The 14387-nt window shown below is 41.5% G+C and overlaps 2 protein-coding genes across 6 annotated transcripts in view; one reads left to right on the top strand and one right to left on the bottom strand.

Moving 5' to 3' along the window:
- Window positions 1-14387, bottom strand: part of CDC42BPA (CDC42 binding protein kinase alpha) — a 336523-nt gene that overhangs the window by 62232 nt on the left and 259904 nt on the right. For 4 of the 5 annotated variants that reach the window (XM_074949164.1, XM_074949160.1, XM_074949163.1 and 1 more), the window contains exons 18-21: window positions 9051-9156; window positions 8267-8415; window positions 6018-6109; window positions 1965-2041 (exon numbers count right to left, since the gene is read on the bottom strand). In XM_074949164.1, the coding sequence (XP_074805265.1) occupies window positions 1965-2041; window positions 6018-6109; window positions 8267-8415; window positions 9051-9156 (424 nt within the window). The remainder of the gene's footprint in view (window positions 1-1964; window positions 2042-6017; window positions 6110-8266; window positions 8416-9050; window positions 9157-14387) is intronic. The other variant, XM_074949162.1, reaches the window with a different exon arrangement.
- LOC141983892 (uncharacterized) lies at window positions 10887-12753 on the top strand. Its single transcript, XM_074946867.1, has 2 exons — window positions 10887-11632; window positions 12212-12753. Exons 1-2 carry the CDS (start codon window positions 11050-11052, stop codon window positions 12751-12753), a joined length of 1125 nt encoding a protein of 374 aa, XP_074802968.1. The 5' UTR covers window positions 10887-11049.

Below are 14387 nucleotides of genomic sequence, written 5' to 3'. Positions count from 1 at the left end.
AAATGATTCACTAGCTAAGTTTGCCACCAACTAGTGTACATATTTCAATGTTTTCCTACATTAAAAACATAAATTCCAAACAACAAAAACAGATTGCTATATTCATTCTGGTTATGGTGAAATTTGACACAGTTACCGACCCAACCAGTTTGAATAGCAAGACCATTCACTAAAAATGCAAAATCTATTATTTATTTGAGAAAACTAAAAAAAGAAACTTCAGAAGTCATCCGGACAGAGAGAAAATCTTCAGCAAAGTGACTAAAAACTGCTAGAAAGTAATTAGTGAAAATGGGTATAATATGCAACAACATACTGAAATTAATTATATAACATCACAGATGATTTCAGAACTGTTGTCAGAGGACTGTGAGAGTAGATGACAATTTAGTAGATTAGCTCGGACAAATTGACAACATTTATAGCACCTTCCCATAATACAAAAGCATTTTGCAAAGAGAAATCTCAACACCTGCATTAAAGAGAGAAATATATTTCTTCAAACTGTTTATCTATATAGTATATATCTATCTATACAAAGATATAGATATATTCGTGCAGGAGAATTTGGTGCTCTCAGATGCATTTGAAATCATACAATTCTTAAATTGACTGCATTATGTTTGAATTTGCCAGATCAATCCACCAATTTCTTTTATTGAGGGATTTACTGATTTGAAGGTCAAAGACTTACATCATCCATAAAATCAATCAATGAGGATGAAGAAGAAGAAGAAAAGGAATCCTATTTAACGAACACAGCAGTAAAGAAACAGAAAAAAATGGATGAAGAGAACTATTCTGTAAAAATAAATAATGATACAGTGTTGCAAAAACAATTAAAGAAAAACTGTGAATGACTTTAATGCCAAGTAACAATTACATCAGTTAAAGTTGTGAACTCTTTGTTAATTGCCTTTTGGTTTCTTAGACAGTTAATCCAAAATCCATCCATTAAAAAAAAGCAGACTAATGCTTTTTCTACCCTTCACTCAATAAAAACACTTCCAAATTCTAACAGAATTTTTGTATTAAAACCACCATCTGATAAATCATTAAAAGCAAATTAAATATGATCAGATGTGCAGAATGTATCAGAATGCAACGACTTTAGAAAATAGTGAATATGCATTAAACAGGAGAGTAAAATTTTCAAATGTAACAATAATTATTTTCTTAAACTGTAGGGGTCAAATTCTGCTATATTAAAGATAGTCATGTGCATCTTCTGTTGACATCTGTGGGAGCCATGAACAAATTCTAGAATAGGATTTGACCTTAAGGGTAGCATCCTGACCTATCTGAAGTCAGTGGGAATTTGGTCATTGACTTAAATAGAGCCAGGATTTAAGCCCTAATATTTTATAGAAATTTTACATTGTTTACTTTAGATAAATAAGAGAAGGCGTGAAATATGTTTCCATTTTACGTTTTCTCCTCCAGTTTTTCTATTTACCAGGACTTTGATCTACAAATTGCAAAGGAATTAAACAGTTTTACTTTAGTTTTACTCCGATTTTCTTGGACACACGCATGGTACCACTGATCTCAATGGTAGTGAGTACATCCGAAGGCAGTATTTAGCTCTTGGTTTACAAATTCCTATAAAAATGAATGGAGGATATGTAATCTGTGTTAGCTAAGTGGTTTTTTTTGTTGGTTGTTTTTTTTACAATGAAAGGCCATTTTAACTTCATCTTTCTTTTAGACTCTCAGATTTCACCATACATGATCTTTAAAAAGAATGGACCATGATTACAACTATTCAAGAACAGGAAGAAGGCATAGTAAATCAAACAATTATCAAATTATTATTGTAACCTAAAATGATGTCCAAAATGTAGAAGGACAATGGGATTAAAAGACAGTATTAACTCCTAAGCAAGTATGCACACAACCTGCATGACAGCAAGAATAAAACATTTCCATGATTGCCAAAGACATTCAAATGGCTGCACACTTACTTCAAATTGATCCAGAGCAGAGGTAGGAGCATTCAAAAATGCCAAGAAAGAATTCTGTGAGTCTTGGTGCTTTACACCTAGAAAACAGCAGCAAGTTTTTTAAGCTACAGAAAAATGACTGTTTTATGGAGGCCCTTTGTCTTGCTGAATCTGGTTATAGGTGAATCATCTAAAATTTATTATGGACTGTCACTTCTGGTCTGCTACTCAGTATGAAAGAGGTACCTTTTTAACATACTGCAGAGAGTATACAGCATATGGTTAAATGTTCATTTCCCCGGATGTGTGTAAAGCCAAGATTATACATTAGATATACTGCACATATGTATATAGGCTGTGTAATGCACAGATATCTAATGTGTATGTGTCTCTTTACAATGCGTTAATACTGATTCACATACATGCATCTACCTGGCTCATTTCACACCTTGCATCCGTAGGGTTTCTATATCTTAGGAGAGGTGTACCCCTGGGGGAGAAAGAGGGTGCAGGTAGCCTTTGCACTGCTGCCCTTCTCTAGAAATTCTGTCAGGAAAAAGGCAGCTTAAACTTGTGGGTGAGGTTCCAAGGGAGATATGCCAGTGTTGATTGTTAAGGAAATGTGCTGAATCAGCACTTAATCTGGGTTCCTTGACAGTACCCTATGCCCAGCCAGCACCACCCACTTTTAAGTATTTGAGGACAGTTGAGCACCTAGTGTAGATGTTGCAGATGCTTTAGAAATGCAGTTCCACTCCTGGCAGTCTTTTCACCAGGAAGAGTCTAAACCCTATGAAGATGCAGGGATTGGCACAACCTATAGGTGAATCAAGCCCAGTATGTCTGATGTCTCTTCTTGACATTATTCAGGTCCTCAATATTGGGATAGTTTAATCACAAACACATAATAAGCTCTAAGAGAAATAAGATGACCACAGAGAATGCCTGAATTGCTGTTTCCCCAGAAGATTTGTCATTACATCAGAGCTTCTCTTCTAAAATGGGTATGGGAATGTGGGTGTGTGTGTGACAGAGAGAGAGAGAGAGACAGACAGACATTACAGTTCCTTCTCTAACTAGGATGTCATCCTGTCTACTCCATATCTATCTCACAATGAAAAATTAAATGTTATAAGGAGGATTTTTCCTTCCAAAATATCAAATACACATTACTTCTCTATCAAAACCCAGACTGAATGCATTTCTCAAAGGAGTTGTCATTCTATAGAATTAGTTTTTCCCTGTGCTATTTTATCACCCTCCCAGGTTTCAGAATATCAAGTGCACAGGATGAATCTACTAATCTAAACTACCCCTTCTTGGAAAACAATACTCAGGCACAGTGAGTTAATCTGCCACTATCACATGAAGTATCAGAGGGGTAGCCGTGTTAGTCTGGATCTGTAAAAGCGGAAAAGAGTCCTGTGGCACCTTATAGACTAACAGATGTATTGGAGCATAAGTTTTCGTGGGTGAATACCCACTTCATCGGTGGGTATAAAATGAATGCACTTGAATCCTCTGCAATGTTTATCTTTTAGTCATCAACATACTTCTACTTACAAGAGACAGTCAAATTAAAATATAAAACAATCTGGATTAAAGAGTGTTTCTCAGTAGTTAAATATTTAAACAGTCCACATACAATGTTATGAATTTGCTTTTGGCAAAAGGATACTAATTACTTCTGACATTTTTTTTTTAATCCAGAAGTTTTCGAAGTAAGTTTTACAGTCTTTTCAGAAGTACAATTAAACTCTTATCTCTATTAACACAAAAATGTAATACTCGAAAACACCAGATTTGGTAAACTATTAATTATAAATTCTTGTTTATGACTAAATACTGCAAGGCAGACTTGTTCAGCAGATTGATCATTAGTTTTTTGGGAGCATAGTACTTTTGTACTGTTCATGAAGCTATAAATGGAAGGATAAACATATGGAAAAGAAGCATCAACAAGGACAAGTTTTCAAAGGCAATAAGCTAGCCCCGAATTCCCATTTTGCATCTCCATAAATATCAAGATATTTATTCTGAATATCAGTGTGAAACATCATGGTGAGCAAGTATCAGTATTATAAATAATTTCCTCTTGTCAGCTAATAAGCACCAGTCATTTCTGAATATTGTGTAGTACTTTTGGGCTGTCATAACGGTCACGCTGCACTCAGAGGCCTGTCTACACTAGGTGAAAAGGAGTTGCAGCAGACTACTTGTTTGGTATGCCTTGAGATTGCAAACCCTATAAAATGCTTGAATCTAAGCATAACAGTTGTCCCACAAATTTTTGAGTTTTGAGACAGGTTTGAGTTCTAACAACTAGTTGCTGCACCTATGGAAGTGACACAAGATCTTTAATGTGTCTGCCTGAAACAGTGCAATCTGCAATTGTTTCTTTTAGCCTGGATGGTAAGACACGAAATGTTACAGCTACACCAGGTCAGCTGATTCGCCTAACTCCATCTCCCAATTACTCCTGGGGTAATTCTGCGCTACTGCGTGTGCACATATTTAATAAGCCCTGCAGATTTAGAATTTTTCGTGCAGAAAAACGCTTCTGCCAAAATGTTGCTGCAGTTCTGCCTTTTGCCCACCAGACGGTGCTGTGGCAACAGAACAAAGTTGCAACTCCCCCCAGTGAGGGAAAAGAGAGCTGCCTTCCCAGCGCATGTCAGGCCAGGTCAGGAGACAGGGGCTGTGGGGTGTTGGGGGTGTGTGTGTGGAGGTGTCAGACAGGGGCTGATAAGGGCTAGTGGGGAAGGACAGACGGGGGCAGGGGCTGAATGGGAGTGGAGGCACAGGGCCATATGGGGAGGGAGGTGCAGAGACACATGAGGACAGGACAAAGGGGGCAGAGCTACATAGGGACAGGGGAGTGGCTGAGTGAGCGCACAGACACACATGGTGATGAGGAGGGGTGCAGAGCTACATAGGGACGGGGCAGATGTGCCTGACTGAATGGGAGAGGCTAGGGGCCCGTCAGGGTCTGCATGGGGGAAGCTCCCTAATAATCCCTTCTTGGCTGTCCCTCCCCCCCCCCCACAAACAAACAAAAAAAAAACCACCCCTGTTCCTTACTTTTCCCACCCATACCCAACAACCCTCCAAGTTCACACCCAGGCTCCTTCCCAGCAATTTACTTCTCTCTCCCTCAGCTCCTCCATTACCTCTGACTCCCCCCAAGCTTTCCTCTGCTTCTTAGGGGTGTTGGAAATACGGTTCTGTATTGTAGTTTAAATGAATTATTACTCAGAGTTCTGTATTAATATGCCTAGTAAGGCATCTGTCAAAAAACATTTCCTGAATCTTTTTTGTTGTCTGTATTGTTACAGACATACTTGCTGACAGGTATTTTGAAATAAATGACCAAAGGTAATTAAAACTGGTGTGATTATATTGTGTTATTTTGACAAATAATATATGCAGAATTTTAAAATATTGTGTGCAGAATTTTTAATTTTTTGTTGCAGAATTCCACCAGGAGTAGAGTCTCAATGCTCCAGCTTGTATTTGGAAATCACAAGAGTCTTTGCTCCCAGAAACACTCACAGTAAGGCAAAAACTAGTAAATTGATTCTGCATTGCTTTGTGTAAGCAGTAATCTGCTGCAGGAAAAACAACCATTAAATGTTATCAATGCCCCGCTATTGTTTCCTCTCTTAGTGTAGACGTAGCCAGATCATTCAGAAATGGAGAGTACCGACTGACTATACTGAAGTGTAAAAACCCCTGTCTACCAAAGAAAAAATGTTTATTGAATATTCTGTACTACTAAGGGTTATATGGTTGTGAATTCTATATACAAGTTGAAGTAAAAATAATTTAGTTCAAATCAAAATGACTCTTATGCTTCAAGTGCACCAAGAAAATTCCAGAATAATATACAACAGATCTGCACATAATTGATGCGGGTACATTTTACCGTGCAATAGCTGTATTAACATTTTAGATGTCAGAATCTCTCAGCAGCATGGTTCTTGCATTTGCATCGCAAGATGACACTCTTAACTGATAAGATGTACCCGCTACTGTGCAATATGTTCTCATTTATTTTGACACCAGTTGCCATACCCTTTTCTGATCTAAGGTCTTCTGTCTCCTTTTTCAGTTTTTCAATTTCTGACAACAGTTCCAAGTTCTTCTTCTCTGACTCTTGAAGTTTACTTTAAAAAAGAAAGAAAAACAAAGAAACAAAAAAATACAGTTATTGAGAGCCAGCACTGCAAATTCTCCCTTTTTTGGTCCATCTTTGCATGTTATTTGGACTACTGTTTGGTTAAAATCAATGCCAGCCAAGTTGCGTTGTCAAACAAAGCATGTCGTCATCAAATGGAAGGCTGAGTTCAGAATTCTGTTATGACTTGTTTAGTATGGGACCTTGAAAAAGGAGTGAATAATTGCCTTTGTTTACCCTTTAGGTTGACCCATGCCTCTAATTTATGAACAACTGTGTGAACCCATGCCCTGGGAATGAGAAGAAAAGACCACATTTAAAAATAAACATAAAACAGATAATTTCATTTGCTAATTCATTAAGTTTGTGCTGCTCAGACACTGTACATTGAAAGTTTCTCTGTTCAGTTATTCACGACAGAGACCATAAAAACATTTCGGTAATATAGTGCTCAGCTTAGTTTGCTCCTTACGAATTCTCTGATTTACAATCAAATAAATATTACTACTATACAATTCTACAGCACTTTTCATGCAAGGAGCTCTAAGCACTTTTCAAATGCTAGTTATTCCTCTATCTTAATGGTTTTATACTGCTGCTTTTTAAGATAGGTAAACTAAGGCTCAGAGACATTGATTAGCCCCAAATCACACAGTGAGTCAGTGGCAGAGTCAAGGATGGAACTCCGAAGCTCTGCTCCCCAATTCTAGTCACTAGATTGCACTGCCTAAACATTCAAGGACTTTTTTCCTTCTATGAACAGGTTGATCTAAAACATTAAGAGGTCTAATTTCAACTTGATGTGCAGGTTTTTACTCCTTAACTATCATTAATGTTAATGGGAATTGACATTGCTAAACTCCTTGTACAGTGAGTTGAAGATATACACTCAAATCTCCCCATCACGCACATTAAAAATAAATTTTGCCACAACCCACGTGACTTATCATCTCCAACCTCCCTATCAGATCCAGCTAAGACAGAAAATCATCACTTCTCTCTCATTTTGCAATTCACACATCAGTTCTTTATTCCATTCTCCACTACTGGTCCTTTCCATGTCTTATGTCTACTGTTTAGGTGCCTAGATACTGTACTACAGTGACAGGCATATTATGGTATAAATGCCTTATACAGAGACTTCCGCAGACAGGTTCATGCACATGTCTAGTCTCCTTGTTTAGAGAAAGGGAATTCAGAGGCTTCTAAAAGTTACAGTAATGTACCTTTACAACACACCATAGGGCATTTTTTCCAGTAGGACAGCCCAGGAAACTGAAGTCTGCTACTTTCCAACAGAAGAGGGGCAGCATGGATAGTGGCAGAGCACATTTCTCTTACAATGAGCTCAGTCCTGACTTGGAGGGATCACTTTGAGGGATAAAAAAAGCTGTTCAGCCCTCATACTTGCGCTGTCTTTAGCCTCTCTGCTCAGGCTACCAACAAAGGAAATAATCAGTACCAATTTCAGCGGTGGATGTTGTGATGCGAGTGTTTGAACTGGACTCATGCCACCAAATTTATTTTCACAGGCTGCCAAGAAACCTTCTATGGTACCAGCATTCGGTAACTTGGCTGGATTACAACTCATGACCTACAAGTGAAATGCCCCATTATTCCCCACTACTAATCCTCTGCTTTGACCAGTCCCCCTAATCAAATGAATTTTGAAATTGAAGTAAAGAAGGGATCAGTGAAGTAGGGAAGAAAATAATTCTTAAATCTCAATAGGCAGGCTTTATTCCTGTACAAATCAACATGCCAAAATTGATTTTGTCCATCCAATCCAATAGACCTGTCAATGGAGTAGAAAGGAATATATGTTTTGAGATAGACAAACAACAATTGTCTGTTACTCAGCCCCAAAGTTGTAAAATGTTTGTGGAAGAAATTATTTGATTTATGAAAAAGTGCCACCTGAAAGTCCAGAGAGAGTGCTCCAATTTTTCATAGTACCTTCTCAGTTACTCACAGTATACAAAAGAGTATGGTCTTGTTTTTAGGTACAGCTATAAGAAACTAACATACCATTCATTATCAGATTTTGACAGACAAGATATTTAACATTTATAACTAGATGTTCTCTCCCCAAAAGGTCTTTGACAAGCTACCACAGCGAAGTTCCATCAGAACCATTCAGTCTCACCATTCTGTTGAGATGCTGGAAGCTTTAACTTTATTTAACTCATCTTGAATGGCCTGTTTGGCTCGGATTTCTGCATCAAGGGCTGACTGCAGTTCCAGCCTTGCTGACATATCCAGTTTTGCAAAGCGGCGCATCTTCCAGGGCATGTCCTAAAAAAAACAAAACAAACAACCCAGAGAGAATGCAATTATTTCAATATTATTAATTATTATTAGTAGTAGTACCTCAGCCTATTATGTTCTTGACGTGAGAGCTCATCAGTCCAAAAAGGATTTTGGAAAGTCCCCAAATACATCATCTCTTTTTTCTCCTCAAGTTCTAAAAGAGGAAGATGACTGTCCCATGCTTTCATACTCTTACAACTTTGTGAACCATAATCATTTACATGCATGGATTCGAATGGCAACTATGATAAGACTCACAGAAGGGAATGGCTCCTTCAAAGAGAATACTTTCCATGATGTGACAGGGCAGATCTTTTTCACCTCTGCAGTTTTATGCAAACATCCTCTCAATACATTAATACAAGATTATCTGTAACCATCTAAACAAAATTACACATAAAATCCCATTATAGAAGGGTGCCATTCTATTAATTGACAACAATTAAATTGTGGTGGTCACTTAATAGGAAAGAAAAGTTCCTAAATTTGCAAGATCTCATGAGGCAGACTCTTTAGATAAGTTAATATTGAAGGCAAAACTGACAAGTACTGACACAAAGTCGTCATTTTTTTTTTTTTTTTTACAAAATGTTATTTGGTATGTTAAGTGTGATCCTTACGGTTGCTCTTGCACCCAAACTGGAGTTCCTCAGAGCCTCTAGTTCTTCTGTCATTTTAGAGGCCAAGGCTTGTAGATACCCTCGAGCATCCTTTTCATCACTCACCCTAAGGAAAAAAAAATTAAATGAAAAATATAAAAGCAAGGGAACAATTAATTTAAAATAAACAAGGCAACCTCAGTAATTGTAAAGGCTAAATCCTTTGCTACTTTGCACAGTTAAATTATACAGTGTATGCTACAAAGACAAATGAAGAAGAAAAAAATCAAATATCAAAGCTTAAGAAAGCAAATAAAAAATATTTGTCATGACCAGCATCATCTGACCAAAATACAGACTGTAACAATGAAATGTAGCAGTTTATTTTTAGACAGTAAGTTAAAAATTAAATATGCTACCACAAATTAACAGTTAGAGCATCCAAGCAACATCAGGAATAAGAGTTGTCTTTCTAATCCTTCTAGGTTGTTATCATAACTGACTGCAAAACTCGTGACATTAGACGCTTCCCCCCAGTTCCTATTTAATAACTGTTTCTTACAGTAGTTTATTAAACAGCCTAAGCAAGATGAGGGCATCTTATTCCCTGAATTTGCCTTCTATAAAGACATGCCTTCTGGTTCTGATCATGTGAACAAGAGTCTCCAAACTTCCTGCTCTTTGAAGACAAGAGCCTCACTGCATCTTCCACAAAGACAAGGTTGTATTTCAGACTCCATTCTCCACAGCCAGGTGCATCAAATTCTGTATCACCAAAGCCTACCCATGTTGTAGATAAGCAGGTCCCAGAAGGGATCAGAGCTAGTTTGGCATACCCCAACTGGTAACCTGGATGGAAAGGGCCAATGACTTTGAACATACAAATATATTTTGGCAGGAACATCCCCCAGGCAGTGGTCCCTAAATTCTGTAATTATAGTAACTTTTAGGGAAGGAGGAAATCTTATTTTTCTATCCTACTTATCTCTCCGTTTCTCCTCATATTACTGTTTATTACATCCCAAGTATTTTGGACCTGGAGAGAGACCGTGATCTAGAATGGTAAATCCGTTACCTGGCAATTTCATTTCTGTGAAATCTCTCTCCGCCATCCATCCAAGGTAAGTCCTTTGGGTACCCACACAGTGTCTTCTTCAGGGTTCATGTACATGGTTAATATGGTTGAATAAAGAATTATTGCTAAGAATTATTATTGCTAAGAATTAGTAGGTTTATCCTACTAATAAGAATTTAGTGTTTCAATACAGCTTTGGAAGTACTCGTTAGGAGTGAGGAGACAGAAGGGACAAGTCCTGGAGTGCCATGGACAAGTCTGAGCTCCCTCCAGTATTTGCAGGAATAGAGGTGCAACTCAAATGTTTTGGCCTGAGAGACAGGTCATGATCCACAACCTATATAAAAAAACACCATGTTTTTTCCCCCTCAGGTTATTTGGGGCATGCCGTTCCCAAGGTGGCGTGTCCAACCCTGTTTGCCATGTCCAGTGAACAAAGTCATGAATTAAGTGAGACAGTAATCATTATGAGATTTTCACATGTGACCTTGGAGTCCCATCGGGCTTGATATCAGCTGGGTTTCCAGCACCCTTTCCTCCGCTGGCAAAGTTGGTAATGACATCTCTGGAGTATAGCAAAGCTCTCTGAGCCCTGGTCTACACTAGGACTTTAGGTCGAATTTAGCAGCATTAAATCGATGTAAACCTGCACCCGTCCACACGATGAAGCCCTTTATTTCGACTTAAAGGGCTCTTAAAATCGATTTCCTTACTCCACCCCTGACAAGCGGATTAGCGCTTAAATCGGCCTTGCCGGGTCGAATTTGGGGTACTGTGGACACAATTCGACGGTATTGGCCTCCGGGAGCTATCCCAGAGTGCTCCATTTTGACCGCTCTGGACAGCACTCTCAACTCAGATGCACTGGCCAGGTAGACAGGAAAAGAACCGCGAACTTTTGAATCTCATTTCCTGTTTGGCCAGCGTGGCAAGCTGCAGGTGACCATGCAGAGCTCATCAGCAGAGGTGACCATGATGGAGTCTCAGAATCGCAAAAGAGCTCCAGCATGGACCGAACGGGAGGTACGGGATCTGATCGCTGTATGGGGAGAGGAATCCGTGCTATCAGAACTCCGTTCCAGTTTTCGAAATGCCAAAACCTTTGTCAAGATCTCCCAGGGCATGAAGGACAGAGGCCATAACAGGGACCCGAAGCAGTGCCGCGTGAAACTGAAGGAGCTGAGGCAAGCCTACCAGAAAACCAGAGAGGCGAACGGCCGCTCCGGGTCAGAGCCCCAAACATGCCACTTCTATGATGAGCTGCATGCCATTTTAGGGGGTTCAGCCACCACTACCCCAGCCGTGTTGTTTGACTCCTTTAATGGAGATGGAGGCAATACGGAAGCAGGTTTTGGGGACGAAGAAGATGATGATGAGGAGGAGGTTGTAGATAGCTCACAGCAAGCAAGCGGAGAAACCGGTTTTCCCGACAGCCAGGAACTGTTTCTCACCCTGGACCTGGAGCCAGTACCCCCTGAACCCACCCAAGGCTGCCTCCTGGACCCAGCAGGTGGAGAAGGGACCTCCGGTGAGTGTACCTTTTAAAATACTATACATGGTTTAAAAGCAAGCATGTGAAAGGATTACTCTGCCCTGGCATTTGCGGCTCTCCTGGATATACTCCCAAAGCCTTTGCAAAAGGTTTCTGGGGAGGGCAGACTTATTGCGTCCTTCATGGTAGGACACTATACCACTCCAGGCCAGTAACACGTACTCGGGAATCATTGTACAACAAAGCATTGCAGTGTATGTTTGCTGGCGTTCAAGCAACATCCGTTCATGTGTTATCCTCAGGAGAGTGAGATATAATCCATGGTCACCTGGTTGAAATAGGGTGCTTTTCTTCAGGGGACACTCAGAGGAGCCCATTCCTGCTGGGCTGTTTGCCTGCGGCTGAACAGAAATGTTCCCCGCTGTTAGCCACAGGGAGGGGGGAGGGTTGAGGGGGTAGCCACGCGGTGGGGGGAGGCAAAATGCGACCTTGTAACGAAAGCACATGTGCTATGTATGTAATGTTAACAGCAAGGTTTACCCTGAAAGAGTGTAGCCAGTGTTTTATAAAATGTGTCTTTTTAAATACCGCTGTCCCTTTTCTTTTCTCCACCAGCTGCATGTGTTTCAATGATCACAGGATCTTCTCCTTCCCAGAGGCTAGTGAAGATTAGAAAGAAAAAAAAACGCACTCGAGATGAAATGTTCTCCGAGCTCATGCTGTCCTCCCACACTGACAGAGCACAGACGAATGCGTGGAGGCAAATAATGTCAGACTGCAGGAAAGCACAAAATGACCAGGAGGAGAGGTGGCGGGCTGAAGAGAGTAAGTGGCGGGCTGAAGAGAGTAAGTGGCGGGCTGAAGAGAGGGCTGAAGCTCGAATGTGGCGACAGCGTGATGAGAGGAGGCAGGATTCAATGCTGAGGCTACTGGAGGACCAAACCAGTATGCTCCAGTGTATGGTTGAGCTGCAGCAAAGGCAGCTGGAGCACAGACTGCCACTACAGCCCCTATGTAACCAACCGCCCTCCTCCCCAAGTTCCATAGCCTCCACACCCAGACGCCCAAGAACGCGGTGGGGTGGCCACCGGCCAACCAGCCACTCCACCACAGAGGATTGCCCCAAAAAAAGAAGGCTGTCATTCAATAAATTTTAAAGTTGTCAACTTTTAAAGTGCTGTGTGGCATTTTCCTTCCCTCCTCCACCACCCCTCCTGGGCTACCTTGGTAGTCATCCCCCTATTTGTGTGATGAATGAATAAAGAATGCATGAATGTGAAGCAACAATGACTTTATTGCCTCTGCAAGAGGTGATCAAAGGGAGGAGGGGAGGGTGGTTAGCTTACAAGGAAGTAGAGTGAACCAAGGGGCGGGGGGTTTCATCAAGGAGAAACAAACAGAACTTTCACACCGTAGCCTGGCCAGTCATGAAACTGGTTTTCAAAGCCTCTCTGATGCGTACCGCACCCTCCTGTGCTCTTCTAACCGCCCTGGTGTCTGGCTGCGCATAACCAGCAGCCAGGCGATTTGCCTCAACCTCCCACCCCGCCATAAACGTCTCCCCCTTACTCTCACAGATATTGTGGAGCACACAGCAAGCAGTAATAACAGTGGGAATATTGGTTTCGCTGAGGTCTAACCGAGTCAGTAAACTGCGCCAGCGCGCCTTTAAACGTCCAAATGCACATTCTACCACCATTCTGCACTTGCTCAGCCTGTAGTTGAACAGCTCCTGACTGCTGTCCAGGCTGCCTGTGTACGGCTTCATGAGCCATGGCATTAAGGGGTAGGCTGGGTCCCCTTCTAGGATACATATAGGCATTTCAACATCACCAACAGTTATTTTCTGGTCTGGGAATAAAGTCCCTTCTTGAAGCTTTTGAAGCAGACCAGAGTTCCTGAAGATGCGAGCGTCATGTACCTTTCCCGGCCATCCCACGTTGATGTTGGTGAAACGTCCCTTGTGATCCACCAGAGCTTGCAGCACTATTGAAAAGTACCCCTTGCGGTTTATGTACTCGCCGGCTTGGTGCTCCGGTGCCAAGATAGGGATATGGGTTCCGTCTATGGCCCCACCACAGGTAGGGAATCCCATTGCAGCAAAGCCATCCACTATGACCTGCACATTTCCCAAGGTCACTACCCTTGATATCAGCAGATCTTTGATTGCGTGGGCTACTTGCATCACAGCAGCCCCCACAGTAGATTTGCCCACTCCAAATTGATTCCCAACTGACCGGTAGCTGTCTGGCGTTGCAAGCTTCCACAGGGCTATCGCCACTCGCTTCTCAACTGTGAGGGCTGCTCTCATCTTGGTATTCATGCGCTTCAGGGCAGGGGAAAGCAAGTCACAAAGTTCCATGAAAGTGCCCTTACGCATGCGAAAGTTTCGCAGCCACTGGGAATCGTCCCAGACCTGCAACACTATGCGGTCCCACCAGTCTGTGCTTGTTTCCCGAGCCCAGAATCGGCGTTCCACAGCATGAACCTGCCCCATTAGCACCATTATGCATGCATTGGCAGGGCCCATGCTTTCAGAGAAATCTGTGTCCATGTCCTGATCACTCACGTGACCGCGCTGACGTCGCCTCCTCGCCCGGTAGCGCTTTGCCAGGTTCTGGTGCTGCATATACTGCTGGATAATGCGTGTGGTGTTTAATGTGCTCCTAATTGCCAAAGTGAGCTGAGCGGACTCCATGCTTGCCTTGGTATGGCGTCCGCACAGAAAAAAGGCGCGGAATGATTGTCTGCCGTTGCTCTGACGGAGGGAGGGGCGACTGATGACACGGCT

Source organism: Natator depressus, chromosome 3, assembly GCF_965152275.1.
Source record: "Natator depressus isolate rNatDep1 chromosome 3, rNatDep2.hap1, whole genome shotgun sequence".
Lineage (NCBI taxonomy): Eukaryota > Metazoa > Chordata > Testudines > Cheloniidae > Natator > Natator depressus.
This window is presented reverse-complemented; position numbering and strand designations above follow the sequence as displayed.